Source organism: Zosterops lateralis (genome assembly GCF_965231275.1).
Source record: "Zosterops lateralis genome assembly, chromosome: 2".
NCBI lineage: Eukaryota > Metazoa > Chordata > Aves > Passeriformes > Zosteropidae > Zosterops > Zosterops lateralis.
This window is the reverse complement of record NC_139763.1, coordinates 50,022,540-50,036,474: the sequence shown is the minus strand read 5'-3', so window position 1 is coordinate 50,036,474 and position 13,935 is coordinate 50,022,540. Positions and strand designations below refer to the sequence as shown.

Sequence of the window (13,935 nt, the reverse complement as noted above, 5' to 3'; positions counted from 1 at the left end):
ATAACCACTTACTTATCTGTCTGCCAAAACGAACACTTTTATGGTGCAAGGTATTAGGTTTTGAACATTTCTATTTTCACATGTGGAAATTTACAGAGATGTAGTTTCATGTTGTTGTTGGGTATCTGTCACAGTGTACATACAAAGCACTACCAGGCAATTTTGTATCCTAATAGTGTCTGTAGGGTTTCAAAGAATGGTCAACACAGAGTGTAATGTTTGAGAGATGCAAGTGAAAGCTTCTGGAAAGGAAGCAGCTTATGCAATGCTGTGCTGTTACAGAAGCTAATTGCTACATGTGAGACATAAGAGCCTGAAAAGCCATGTAATACAACCAGAAAAGGCCTATAATGTAAAGAATTGGCATATTTAATTACCAATGCTGTTATAAAACCTGAAGGCAATGGAAAGTGACATTCTTGTTTGTGAAGAAAAATACACGTAAATACATGTGAAGAAAGACACAAAAAATTGAAGTAATAGATGAATATTATCCTGAGTAATAATCTTCAAGAAAATTGCCTCAGCAACCAATGTTAAAAGCAAACTGCAGCAGGAAATTTTTGTGGTCTTTGTTTCATTTTACAGAGAGACTCTCTGAAGAACAACACCTTGAAGAGAAACATCCAGACCTAGCAATAAAACTGTTGCTTTCACTAACACCCTTTTAAACAAGCATGGCAGTAACAGAAGCAACCTACAAGCATCAAGAACATAAAAGGTTTGAAATAAACAGAAACTGTCACCACTACTTACCCAGTCAAAGCTGACAGAATTATGGGTCAGGCATAGGTACATGAAAGTTTCAGAGGGCATAATCTAATATAATGATTGAGCCAGAAAGTTCCATTGCATAAAAATGGCACAGCTAAGTATTAAGAGTATACTCATACCTGTTTAATAATGAAGGTTAAGAGCTACATTTATAATTTCTAAAACGATAAATGTAATAAATGTAATAAATGTAATAAATTTCTAAACCCTACACACTGCTTAAGGATGGCAGAATCTGTGTAAAAGTATAAAAGCAGCTAGTTTAAACTACAGTGTCAAGTTTGCTCCAGAGATGACACACTGGAGAAAATAAAACTGAGTGCACTGCAGACTCCTATGAAGGTAAATGTTCCTCTGTTTGAGGAATACGGACAACCATTAGTAATAGTATTTTATACCTCTTATCTTCTGTAGTTAACACATAATACCAAATCCCATTACAATTCTATGTAAATTATGTGTACTTGCATTTATGAGTATCACTATGTGTTTACTAGAGGTGCTGGTTATTATTGTGAAAGAGGAACTTCTGGTGCTCATGAACTCACCCAAACCCTCTCATAAGAATCGGGCCCAGCTACAACACTTTCAGTGTTTCTACTGCCATCTTCACCATATCACCAGTAAGGCTAACAAGAGAGCCTTCAAGATATAGAGTATTTTTGGAAGGGCATGCTTTCCACCACATGCTATAGTATCTCATAGTGCAGTCCCCAAGACTGGCAAGATAATGAAAAGATTTCCAGCAAGGAATGCACCAAAAGCATTTAAAAATTAGTACAAATAATTAAGAGTTCAGGTAGAGTCTCAGTTAAGACCACACCTTGATTTTCCAGAACAAATGCCAGTATGTATTTCAGCATCATCAGAACCATTTTTGCCTTTCTGTAGGTTCCTCAGTGTTGGCTGGGGTTTTTTCCCTTTAACTATGCTTCTCTGCCACTCTCAGCTGAAACAAAACACTCTTCTCTCAACACTGAGAGTTGAGAGTAAGAGTCAGTTAATCTGGTAGTCTTACCACATTATAAATACATGATTTGCCACATATATTGCTCTTCCAGGTTTTTTTTCTTCTGACAAAGAAGAGTGATTTAACTAGAAGGCTTCTGAATGAAAACTTGGCCACAAGGTTTTGCTATGAACTGTAATATTAAATCTTATGAGCATCAAGACATAATTGTGTCAGTACACAAAGTGGCAATAATATAAATTTATGCTTAAACATTGTGAAAATTAAGTACCTATTTCAATGCCATCTATGGTAACATGAATGGTATAGAGACCAACAGCTCCAGGAGTCCAGTTTGCACAGTATGTACCATCGTTATTGACTCTGATCAGCATGTTTTCACTGGGTCTAGGCATAAACAAAACAATTAAAATCACTAAACAGTTATTGTCTTTTTGGACACCATGTATGTCATAAGCATATAATGATTAGCATCATGTTTAATTTGGAAATTACTTTTTTTTCCCTTTTCAATGTACTAATCTCCTATTATTTACTACGAAAATATAATTAATCCTCTATTCCACATTTATTTATAGCAAATTGATAAAATAACACATTCATAGAGTAGCTAATACAAATAAGGAAACAACATTAAAACAATTAAGAAAAAAAAACCTTAAATAAAATTGCTACATGTAAGAAAACATAATACTTGACTTCTGTGTTTCTACCTTCAGACACAATTACCTGCCAGTCACACTTGGGAGTCTGGGTGTAAGCAGAAGTGTGAGGACATGTTAATTTAAATCCCTATCCAAAAGAAATTTTTAATGTTTACCTCTTTGGTGTTGGTGAAGCAAAACGTAGTTCTTCAAAAGAATAATTTTCATATGCCTATAAACAGATTCAATTCAAACATAAAACCAACAGTTACCAGTTATACCACTGTCTTGAATAAAAGAAAGCAGAGTATTTTCTTAAAGAACACATCAATCTAACCTTACACACCCCAAAAGGGATCAGGGAATGAGAAACAAATTTCAAAACACAGAAATATATATGCACACACAAAAGAGTATCTTCACTGTCTCATTAAACAGCCATTATTTAGCTAAGAAAGATTGCTACTGCTAATAAAAAACCCTGTTAAGTCATTGAATCTCTTCAAATCTGACTTGTATAAAACCCTTTTGAATCCAGGCAGCGCACTGAAGACCATGTGAAGATAAGAAAGCAAATATGCTGCAGGTAAAACCTGCAAACCAGCCCAGGGGCTTTATCAATGAAATTTTAGATCCTTTTCCTTTCAACTCCAAGTAAAGATGAAATTCCCTCAACACTGGGGTGATAACATCCATTGACTTCCACTACAAAAAAGACCTGGTTCACTTCCATAGCATCTTGTGAAATCACTGCTCTGAAAAGCCCCATAAGAAAACAGAGTTAGTCCTAGAAGCGCACAAAGTCCCTCAGCAAGAATCTCTCTGGGCTGCAATAGTTGCTGACTTACCAGATTCCCCTGTTAAGTCAAAACCAACAAAAGGTAGGATAAGCACCTTTTAACATATATGCAGATCAGTCATTTTGGGTCCCTACATAAGGATATAGTTTTGGGTTATTAGTCCCCTAAATGGGTCATTATTTATTATATATATTTTTATGAAGTGAAAAACTAGATTTTATAATCATATTTAGGTGTTTGTATCAACTGATACAATGTGCAGGCTGATATAAAATGAAAATATCAGGGGATGTCTGCATTTTACACTGAAATGACTGTGCTTAATAATGCAGGCAGGGAAATAGAACATTTACAATGCCTTGAATTCATAGTTTTGGATGGAAAGGACTTAACTTGAAAGGAACCTTGGGAAGATTGTCTGGAAAAGCACTAAATATGGAAATCAAGCATGTTTCAAGAAGAGATGCCTTTTTAATTTAACCTTGGTGTCTTTTTACTTTTATCTTCATGAAGATTCATACTGTTATTGTCTACTAAGAGGATTTTAAATGAATCCTTCCATTTTCATTTTCCCTTAGCCTTCTTTCAATTAAAAAATGATTACATATTAACTAGTTGATATTAAGCATTACTTATGCCATCAAATCTACAAAAGCGTTTTTGAATGCCCTACACTTGCACCATCGTCATTTACCCCAGAGCATCTCATGCATTACAAGATTTACCTCCTTAAGAGTTGTGTGGGCAGATTTGACACCTATCACTAGAAAAGCAGCAACAGGTACCTGTGGACAGTGGCTATCAGAAATATCACCTAAGCCCCAACATGGAATAAATAACATATTTCTGCTTCCCCTCAAGTCACTTTTAAAAGAACCATCAAACCAAGAAGTCATGTTTGCAGTAGCCCAAATAAAAATGCCCAAATCACACCTTGATATGCACACAATATAGCAAGTTCTTAAACCATCTGTTGTACATGACATTAATTTAACAGTCTTTCATTGATCTATTAAGACACTATTCAGTACCCAGCTGCACTACTTACAGCTACTGCAGCACCACCCTTTGCAAAAAAACCCCTGTAACCCTCTAAAAGGTGCTAGTTTGCTGGTTCTGCCCCCACAACAAATCCGTACTGATTATGCTAAGTATTATCCTTTTCTACCCTCCTGGCTAATCCTGTCTCATTACACTGTGCAACTGTTAGTTGTACACAACATGTCACATTTCTTAACTGGGTCAGTATGGTACACATATGTAAATTTACTGCATGTGCTGTAATATACTCAATCAAATCAATACTAGCTGCTCAGTTTTCACTTCTTTAAAACTGTTCCTGGCAAAGTGTTTGAGTTGATCCATTTAACAGTGGCTCATTACATCAGATGCTGCTTAACACATATGCATTGATATATAAATCATTTGCATGTCTTTTTTTGCTATGTTGAGATCTTTATCTTTTGCTATGTTCACCTATTCTAGTTTTAAATATATATTCACTGCAAAACCTCAACTCCATATAAATAAATATACTGGTTTAACTTTCCTTTCACCATTTCAATATCTGTTTTTATTTCTCTTGAGTGACTCAGACTAATTGTTAATCTGTCTAATCAAAATCAAAGACAACTTTCCTTTTTATGCTAATCCAATCTAACTGCTTTAGAGTTTAAGCAATTGGCCCTTTTGATGTATTTAGTTTACTGTTGAACTAATGTATAATCAAAATAATTCGTATTCACTATATTTTCAGATTGAGACCAAAAGTAAATACACATTTTTCCTTCTCTGTTGCATGCCTCTGTAAACTTTGAATGCTGAATTCCATAGTTATATTGCCAAAATTACAGTAACTTACCTTCATCATGGTAATAGCAATATACCGAGCTTCTTTTACTATCATTGGCTCATAGGAGGAATCAAGCTTTGGTGAAGGAAGTCCTCCAAAGGTCAGATCACTGCTAGGGGAAACAGCTGTTGCAGGACTCCCTGGTATCCGCTGCACTTTTTTAACTTGTTCTTGCTGCAAAGATGTTTTTTTCTGAGAAACAGGAATGGCTTTGACTTCTACCTATAATAAGATGTGGAAGAGTGAATATGATTTAGTGAGAGAACACACATACATTCTTTTAAATTTGATGCAGTGCAGTGACAAAGTGCTTAGAGCACTCCTAGTAAATCCATCTGTGTCAAAACCCAATGTATCTACACTTAATCTGCAAAGCCAAACACAGCACCTTGGAAAGAATATGCCACTGGGCAGGTGAGAAGCACTCAACTGACTCAGCACACTATCAGCACAGGCTGGTATCACTTCTGCCAGTCCCAGAGCACTCCCTGGGAAGCAGCACACAGTCTGGTATGCCTAGGGAAGTTTTCCCACAGCAGAAAAGTGCAGTGAAGTAGAAAGAGAGCCTTCCAAGTGAGTCCACAGATTTCAGAGTGGACCACCATGGCCAATAGACCTGGATCAGCAACAGCCAAGGTGGCTCTGCCACCAGCACTGTACGTTTATATCGTGCTCTTCGATGCATGTCCTGACTGACGTTTTCCCCCAGGGGTACCACAGATCTCCATTAGTGCAGGGAATAACTAACAGTACACTATTTTCTGAGGAAGACAGACAGACTACCTGGAAAATATGTTTATGTGTTACTCATCCTAAATCTGCAATAAAGATGCTTAAATACTGCAGTTTTCACACACTACTTTATCAAAATTTGACTTAATTTACCAGAAATTATATCATTGCATTGCACACTGAATGAATCCAGAAGAATGATTAAATTGAATAAAAAATTTTGTCACTTTAATATACTTGTGAACAGTAATTAAATAATAGAACCAGTAATAATTTTGATATTTTGACATATCCTTTTCCTGATAGGATAAAATCACTACTGAGAGTTTTCTCTCTGTTCTGTCACTAACTTAAGTCAATAATCACACAAGTTTCACTCAAGCAGTGTTTGTGATTAAGCTGTTTCTTGTGTTACTGTTGTATAACTGCTGTTCATAATTAGGTGTACAGCTCACTGTAAGACAACTCTCAATTATTACATTCATATACAAAGAAACAGACTGGAGAGCTTTTATCACAGGAATCATGCCTTTGTAAAAGGAATTTCATCTACACTTGGGCTTGAACAAAACCAACTACTCCACAGTAGTAGTGGGCTTTAAAACACAGAAATAACCTAATTTATTAGAACTACATGAAAACCATTTTTTATTTGTTTTGTTTGCATTGCTTTACGACTTCAAACCAAGCAGCCCACTTTTATCCATGCCACATAGTTTTTACACCAAAATGCGCAAAATTCTTCTAACTCTACCTGAGGGTGTCAAGAACACCTTCTTGCCAGTACTGAAAAACAGTGGTTAACTGAAGAGGCTGAAGGCAAATACAGGAACACCAGTCCTTGCCAGTAATTATTAATTATTATTATATTAGTTATTATTAACCAGCTATTATTAACTGCAAGGACTACAGGAACTTCCAATAATAATAATGAAGGTTAAGAGCTATATTTACCATTTCTAGAAGTTCTAGAAACAGAAAAGGGAGAAGTGTTGTTCTAGTCTAAAATAAAATAATTCTAAAGTTGCATCAACGTACTTCTGATTTTTTTCCCCATCACATAGTCTATGGTTTATAAGCAAAAATTATATGGTTTATAGTAACACTTTCTCCTGACTTACAAATTAAAAAATGGATTCGTGTCACTTTAATCATCATCACCATCAAACCTCACTTATGACTGATTATTTATGCAACTACACATGCATAGTTCATTACAAGCAAGTTATGAAATGCATGAAATTGTGCTGGCATAATACAGAGTTTGGCAGTTTTGTGGATTTAGAGGCAAGAAAATCTGACTAGAGTGAATTTATGAATGCCTCTTTCTGTCCTATACAATAGTATTCTGTGGAATACCTACAATAAAAACTAAAAGACAGCAAGATAAAGCAGAACAGCCAAGATTACAATAATTACCTTCATATTTGGAACATGAACAACATCCCCATACTGGTCTTTTGTTTGTACTGTAATAACAGTTGGCCAACCACATCGGATGTCATCCTTATTCAAAATCAATGATGTTTTTTGAGGATCAGCATATGAATCAGGCTGGAGCCACCTACAGCAAAGAAAACCACCTAACATTAAAACCTCTCACAGGGTCCAAAAGACAAACTCTTACTCTGTACAAATGTGACACAGAGCTAAGAAAGGACTCAGAACATCTGAGTGCCTATATGGTTTTAACTAATGCATTAATGGAAATAATATAGCCAAATAATTGTATTTAACTAATTACTTAAAATAACTGTGACATTTAGAAGGACAAGCAACAGTGCAGTTTTACCTTGCAAGTCGTCCACCACTCGATCCTGGTACACAAGCGATGAAATCCTCCAGAAAGGACTGCTCGTTGCTTTGTACCTGCAGTGGAAGACTTCCTTCAAGAGCTTCCAATATGGTTGGTGAGTGAGACAGTGCCAAGCCTTTCCCAAGAATGCCTGAGTGAGATTTGCACACCTTTTTTTTTTTTTTTTTTTTGGCAGAGGTTGGGGGTGAAAAGAGAGACATAGAACAGCTTTTTAGTAACACATTCATGTTTTCCCATAATATGACACAATCAAACATTTTGGGCATTTAAACCATTCAAGAAGAATAAACTTTAATAAAATAAAATAAAAAGAATAAAAGCTTTAAAAAAAGCCACCTCAGTCTATTAAACAATAATTTATGCCCAAAGAGGTTAAATGACCTTAAGTTAAGGAACACTCAGCATTAGCTCCCACTGCACTAAATAAGGCCATCAGCAAACCAGAACAACTGCAATCATATTATTTGGAACTTGATTAACATCACTGCTTAGCTGAAAAAGTGGCTTTATTTCTCTAATTACAAAGACATGTAAAAGACTGATTTTGGTAACATTTAAAACTTGCCAAATACTGCAACTTCAGGCAAACAGATATTTTGAAATATTTGGTTATCTAATGCTCTATGTGACATGGTATGCAGTTTTTTCCAAGTAGATTCATCATAAAAAATGATTTCATGAAAATACTAAAATTCTATATGATTTTCTTAAACAGTTACATAATAAACTGGATTCCATTCTACTATAAAAACCTTACAAATTATTTTCTTCTGTAGCAGTCAGAAAATTTCAATGCAATTATGTGCTTAAGTACATTGCAATGGATAAAAAGCTGCAGCATACCTGTAAGGCAGCCTCTTCAAGTATCTCAAGATCCTCTTCAAACTCACTACCTGCTGGAAAAATATAACAGTTATATTGGCAGTTATCTACATATTACAGAATATGAGATTAAATTCTGTTTTGTGAAGTCCTCTATATTACAAATTTCAAGTTTGTTATAATGATGTATCATACTGTTCAATCAGCAGCTGAAATATTAATATTTTCAAATAACATAGTAAATATGCAGTATTGTGTAGTTCAGTGCACACACAAATGAGCAACTAAGTCACAGAGAACCAAAAACTTGGAGCTTATCTTTTTATCTCCAAGACAAGTCTTTGGATGTGACTAGATACTTTCAGAAAGATTTTGAGTGGTCCAGATGGTTTCAGGGAAGCAGTATCTCTAAGTATGCAACGGCTGCTCCCTTTTAAGAGCTTACCTTTGTAAAATCATTTGGAAACCTGATAAACTCTGCACAATATTATAAATTATGATTACTCCTAAAACAAAAAGCTCAAATACATACTATTACACAGCATTTCCTTCTCACAAATACAACTCAAAACTCTGATTCCAGGGTGACCAGAATTGCCAAACACAGTTTTTTAACAGAAGAATGAAACAGATAAGGTTGCCATACTTCTCTCTTTTAAAAACATGTCAGGCAATTCTACTAGTCAGAAGAAAGATAAATGAGAAATATCAAGTCCCACAGCAAAGGGAAAACAGCAAGCAGAAAATACTGCCAATTTTATTGTTTGATTAGCTCAGTTTGAAGACTCTATTTTGTATTGTTACCTCTAATTAAAAGCAACAATAAGATTGAAACATATTATTAATTCAAAAAACATGGACAATGATGAAATAATGAAGTATGTTCTTACCAATAGGAAGTGCTAAATCTTTCTTCATCAAAGCTGCTGCACATGATCCTCCTAAATTTGCCAGTTCTTTTTCCAGCTGAATAATACCCTTCAAATAATAAAAAAATAATTAAATTACTGTCTCAAAAAATAGGACCATAAATACATTTTCCTGACAATGTTTTATCTTAAGAAATACTTTGTATCCCAATTTGAAGCTTTTCAGCAATGTATTTCTTGTCATACAGCTACTGCCATATTTTGCTGTGACATAGGACAGTGTACCAAAACTTTTAGAATAAAAAGGTATGTATGAAAACAATTACCTAAAACTTTTCTTTATGTGATAGAGTTAAGGTGTTGGCTAGCATATTTTAGCACTGAGTGTTCAAAACATGCCACCATCTTTGTTTGTAAATGCTTTGAAGAAAAAGAATGGCATAGGAATCTACACGGCTTTTTTGCTTAAGCAAAAGCTATTTCTATTCAAACACAGACTAATTAGATCATCTGTAGAAATTATAAATCTCATTTTGCTGAAAGCCAGTGGCAACAGCATAGATGATAATCTTACGGTATGTTTTCTTAGCTGATATGTAAAGAAATTCCAAAGAACTTGACATTCTCAAAACCCGAAGGCATGATTTAGCTTGAGCAAAATGAAGGAATAAGATGAGGTAAATCTGTGAGGGTTGTAATGTAAGCAAGATGCAGACCTTGTAAAGTCCATATGAAGCAACAGGCCCGAAGTCCCCTAGGATAAGGGAAGACTTATTTTTCTGGAATTACTATAAAACACATTAAGTGTTTTCAGTAATCTCTTAAAATAAGCCAAAAGAGAGAACTATGTCAAGGACATGAAGAAAATTGATCTTTCCTCTGCAATAAACAGTGGTGGAAATTATTCATGTCCTTAAAGGCAAAATGAGGAGACCACTGGGTAAAACCTGAGGCAGTCTAAATGCACAGAGCATTTCCAAGGAGTCAGAGTTCTGGTGTAAGTGAACACTGGAAAATGATGCATGTCATTCAATTGGCAGTGACAGTCAAAAGGCCCAAACCTTTGAGTCCCTGATGCAAGAATAGGCCAGAATTTCAGGAAATCTCATATCCCACTAACATACTAGATAAAACCACACTATGTTTTTGCAGAGTGCCACAAACGATGCAAAAAACTATTTCAATAATATCCTGACTAAAGAATTCCAAATTAATAATATCTTTAACAAAAAATGTTAGAACTTTTATAAAATTAATCTAAAAATACTTTGCTAATGTCACTTAATCATAAGTGGAAATACAAATACCTCATCACTTCCTGGACTAAATTCATATCCAATTGCATAACATTTGAAACCATAAAAACAAGCTTTTTCATCTTTCACGTAGTCTGATGCAGTCTCCAGAGAAAAAAGAGCTTCATTCCCTTAAAGAAGTAAAAGGAAAAATTAAATAAATAATATATTCCTCCTCTTTTGGTGTATTTCTTTTACTTAAGTAAATATGAAACCCAATCTTTATATGTAAAACGTGAATTAAAACCATGGGAAAAACGAGCAGATTAATACTTCAATGAAGAAACCTACTACAGACATAATTAACTTGCCAGCTTGGATTAAGTAAGACCCTTCTTTAACTTTGTTTGCCAAGATAATTCTGCAGAAAAATCAAACTTCCTTTAATTATTGTAGTAACTCACATTACTAGTAATTACATCAGTATTTATGTATTACCTGGCAACACTAACACCATGGTAGGCCATCCTGAAGATCCAGAGAACTTTTTCAGTTCTATCCATGAATTAAGGTTTTCATGAACAGAGGTATGCTTTGGTCCAAATCCCAGGCTCTGTGCAATTCTGACAGGAATCAGTAAACGAAGAACATCCTCTGACTGAGCGGTGCCACACTGAGTGTCAAACTCTATTGTTATCCACCTGACACATTCAGGAAAAGTCACCTAAAACAAAGCAATAGTTGAATCATGTCCAAGCTTTTGAGGCTCTTGTTTTTTTTTTTTTTTACATTTACTTCATTTCCATTTGGCCTTAACTCTACAAAAGTGACTTAATTATGTAATTCCGCACAATTGTTTTGACATTCTTTAAATTAACATTAACCTAATTTTTTCTTCTAAATTCATGTACACCTGAAATGCTTTGCACTTTAATCAATTAGAATCCTGTATTATAACTTAATATCCCGATTAAATATTTGCACCAGCACCACTTGTGATTGTTTTTAAGAACTCTGTACAGGTTCATTAAACAAAACCACAGACTACTATAAACACTGAAGTATCAGACACCTTTTTCAAACTCAAATTTCAACAAACATAATGAATATCTGTTTTGTGCAATCCCAGAAAAGCACAGAACAGTTGGATCACATTTGTGAATGTGGCCTGCAGTACAATTGCATATAGCTACAGAAATTCAAATGCAGTAACTGTTCAACCCAAGGCTTTAGACATGCTCCATAAACTTTCAGGACAAAAGCAAACATCATTGCATCAGGATGATCACATGGTAACTACATTTTCTGCAGTGGATGCCTTGCGTCTCAGAGGACAAGCACTGGAATAGTGGCATAACAATGCTCTGTTCAGGCTCTTGATTATAGGTTTGCTGCTTCTGGATGTTAATTTGACTAGAATTGACTTTGGGTATTTTTACAAAACATTGTTTTAGCATTAGATAAGGGTCTGATTAGTGATTATATACTCTATATTTAGACTTTGAGCTTCTACAATCGGTACAGTAAGAGTAAAGAAACTGTATGACAGCAGAAAAATGTAAAGCAATGCAAATTTAGGGACTTAGAGCAGATATCTGAATTAGGGGGTAAAAAGTTCACCATTTTCCACTATACTTGATGTAGTTTTGTCCAGAAAGCAGTACAGCAATAATAAAAGGAACTGTGTTCTATATTAGACAATATTAATTATCATCCATGGTGACAATTTTTCAGATAGCAAATGATGACTCAAGAAAACTCCTGTGTCAAGCTTTTAAGGAACAGCATGTGCTCTTAGAAATGGTGCTCACCTTATAGTGTGTAACAGAGGCAGGTTTATAGGGATGTTCACTTTCTACAACAGCATAATGATTGGAGGTAGTACAAGCTGAAAGCCCTTGCTCTGGCTGGTTTCCAGTGGTGCTGTCTGTAGACTGATTTGGGTTAAAAGCTGGAGGGGCATATTTCTGATTCAGGACTGCCACAGAAGGAAGTAGCTGTTGTACCAGCCCAAAGACCTCAACAGCAACCTGTAACATAACACCATGTGTGTTATTACAAAGTATAATAACTTGGTGAAAACAATACTCTAATACTTCCATTTCTCTTCAGTGGTTGTTTGAACATTCTCAGAATACCACTAGTAATAATTCATTCAGTCATTTGCAATTCTGTATCTACACAATCCACACAGAAAAAGCATCAGTACATTAATCTCCTCTTGGAGAGTTGCCAGAAATGAAACAAGAATCTATATACAACTGTGACAGCCCTTTCCTAAAACAGCTTCTACTAAAATCTTGAACATTAACAAACAATAAGCACAAGTTCACAGAAAGTAAATATCATACTAAAGTCATAAATCAGTTATACTTTATAACCATATTAATATTGGGGGATTTTTCAAATATTCAACATATTTTTATGCACGAAACCCTTAAGCACTGCACTGTTCCCTGTAATCTTGGCTACATTTTTAAGCAGAGGAACACTTCTACAGCTAAACACTCGGCTGTTTCAAATCCCAGTTCCGTGAAGAAACAATGTAACTAAAATCTAACACTGTCTTCCATGCCATGTCTGTTAAGATTTTCAGTGGTCAGTTCTATTTCCTCCCCCTTTAAAAAGAAGTCAGAAAATAATCTTAGAGCTAATGAAAAAGCAATAAAAGGCAATAGTGTCTACTACCTAAGGTGTATTGACATTTGTAGATCTAATAGCAGATTTCAAGACTGTCCCAGACCAGGCACATGCAAGAAATGCCATGGCACTGGAAAGAAATATTTTTATTTATAGCTGACATCTTTTGAACTCTAAATTTGACAGACATACCCATAATTTAATGAGCAAATACTTCTGCTCTTTACTGTAAAAATAAAATTTATAAAACATAAAAAAACCCATTTCATCCCACCAATGTTCATCAATAAGTTGTAAATTACATTGTCATTTCCTTATCATTTTCTACTACTAAAGCCTGTCATATTTCTCTGCTTCCTTCAAGTATTTTTTTAATCATGTTTTCAGTTGAAGTTAAAAAAAGTCATTACATGTTTTTAAAATTCTTGACTGGTGGAAAATTCGTGAGTCATGTTATCAAATATAAACCACTAATTCACAACATAGTAAGAAATCAAGATGTTCAAATTTTCAGAGTAAATCTCTTCCTAGCATAACATTCATACATTTCTTCAATAATTTCTGCTGAGGAGCATACCTTGGGAATAGCTGCTGCTACTGGTCCTATGTAGGCTATGATGAGGGGAAGCAGCATTGAAAACAGACTGGAAGAGCTGAGTATTTCTGGAATGTCTTCAGCTAAAAAAAGATAATTAGAACAAAGGTATTAATAAACATGCTACAGTTCAAAGCCCATCTTCTGTGTCTGGTTTTCCCCCTGTGAATTTAACTTCCATTTCCT

At 34.9% G+C, this 13,935-nt stretch overlaps 1 protein-coding gene across 1 annotated transcript in view; it reads right to left on the bottom strand.

Moving 5' to 3' along the window:
• The window catches only part of MYCBP2 (MYC binding protein 2), a gene marked incomplete at its 5' end in the record, with an annotated part of 167,550 nt that overhangs the window by 60,054 nt on the left and 93,561 nt on the right, over positions 1 to 13,935 (bottom strand). The window contains 11 exons of the mRNA XM_083884892.1: positions 2,016 to 2,131; positions 2,565 to 2,620; positions 5,050 to 5,262; positions 7,192 to 7,336; positions 7,565 to 7,737; positions 8,432 to 8,481; positions 9,301 to 9,388; positions 10,587 to 10,705; positions 11,013 to 11,238; positions 12,326 to 12,544; positions 13,732 to 13,832. Coding sequence (XP_083741018.1) covers positions 2,016 to 2,131; positions 2,565 to 2,620; positions 5,050 to 5,262; positions 7,192 to 7,336; positions 7,565 to 7,737; positions 8,432 to 8,481; positions 9,301 to 9,388; positions 10,587 to 10,705; positions 11,013 to 11,238; positions 12,326 to 12,544; positions 13,732 to 13,832 — 1,506 coding nt within the window. The remainder of the gene's footprint in view (positions 1 to 2,015; positions 2,132 to 2,564; positions 2,621 to 5,049; positions 5,263 to 7,191; positions 7,337 to 7,564; positions 7,738 to 8,431; positions 8,482 to 9,300; positions 9,389 to 10,586; positions 10,706 to 11,012; positions 11,239 to 12,325; positions 12,545 to 13,731; positions 13,833 to 13,935) is intronic.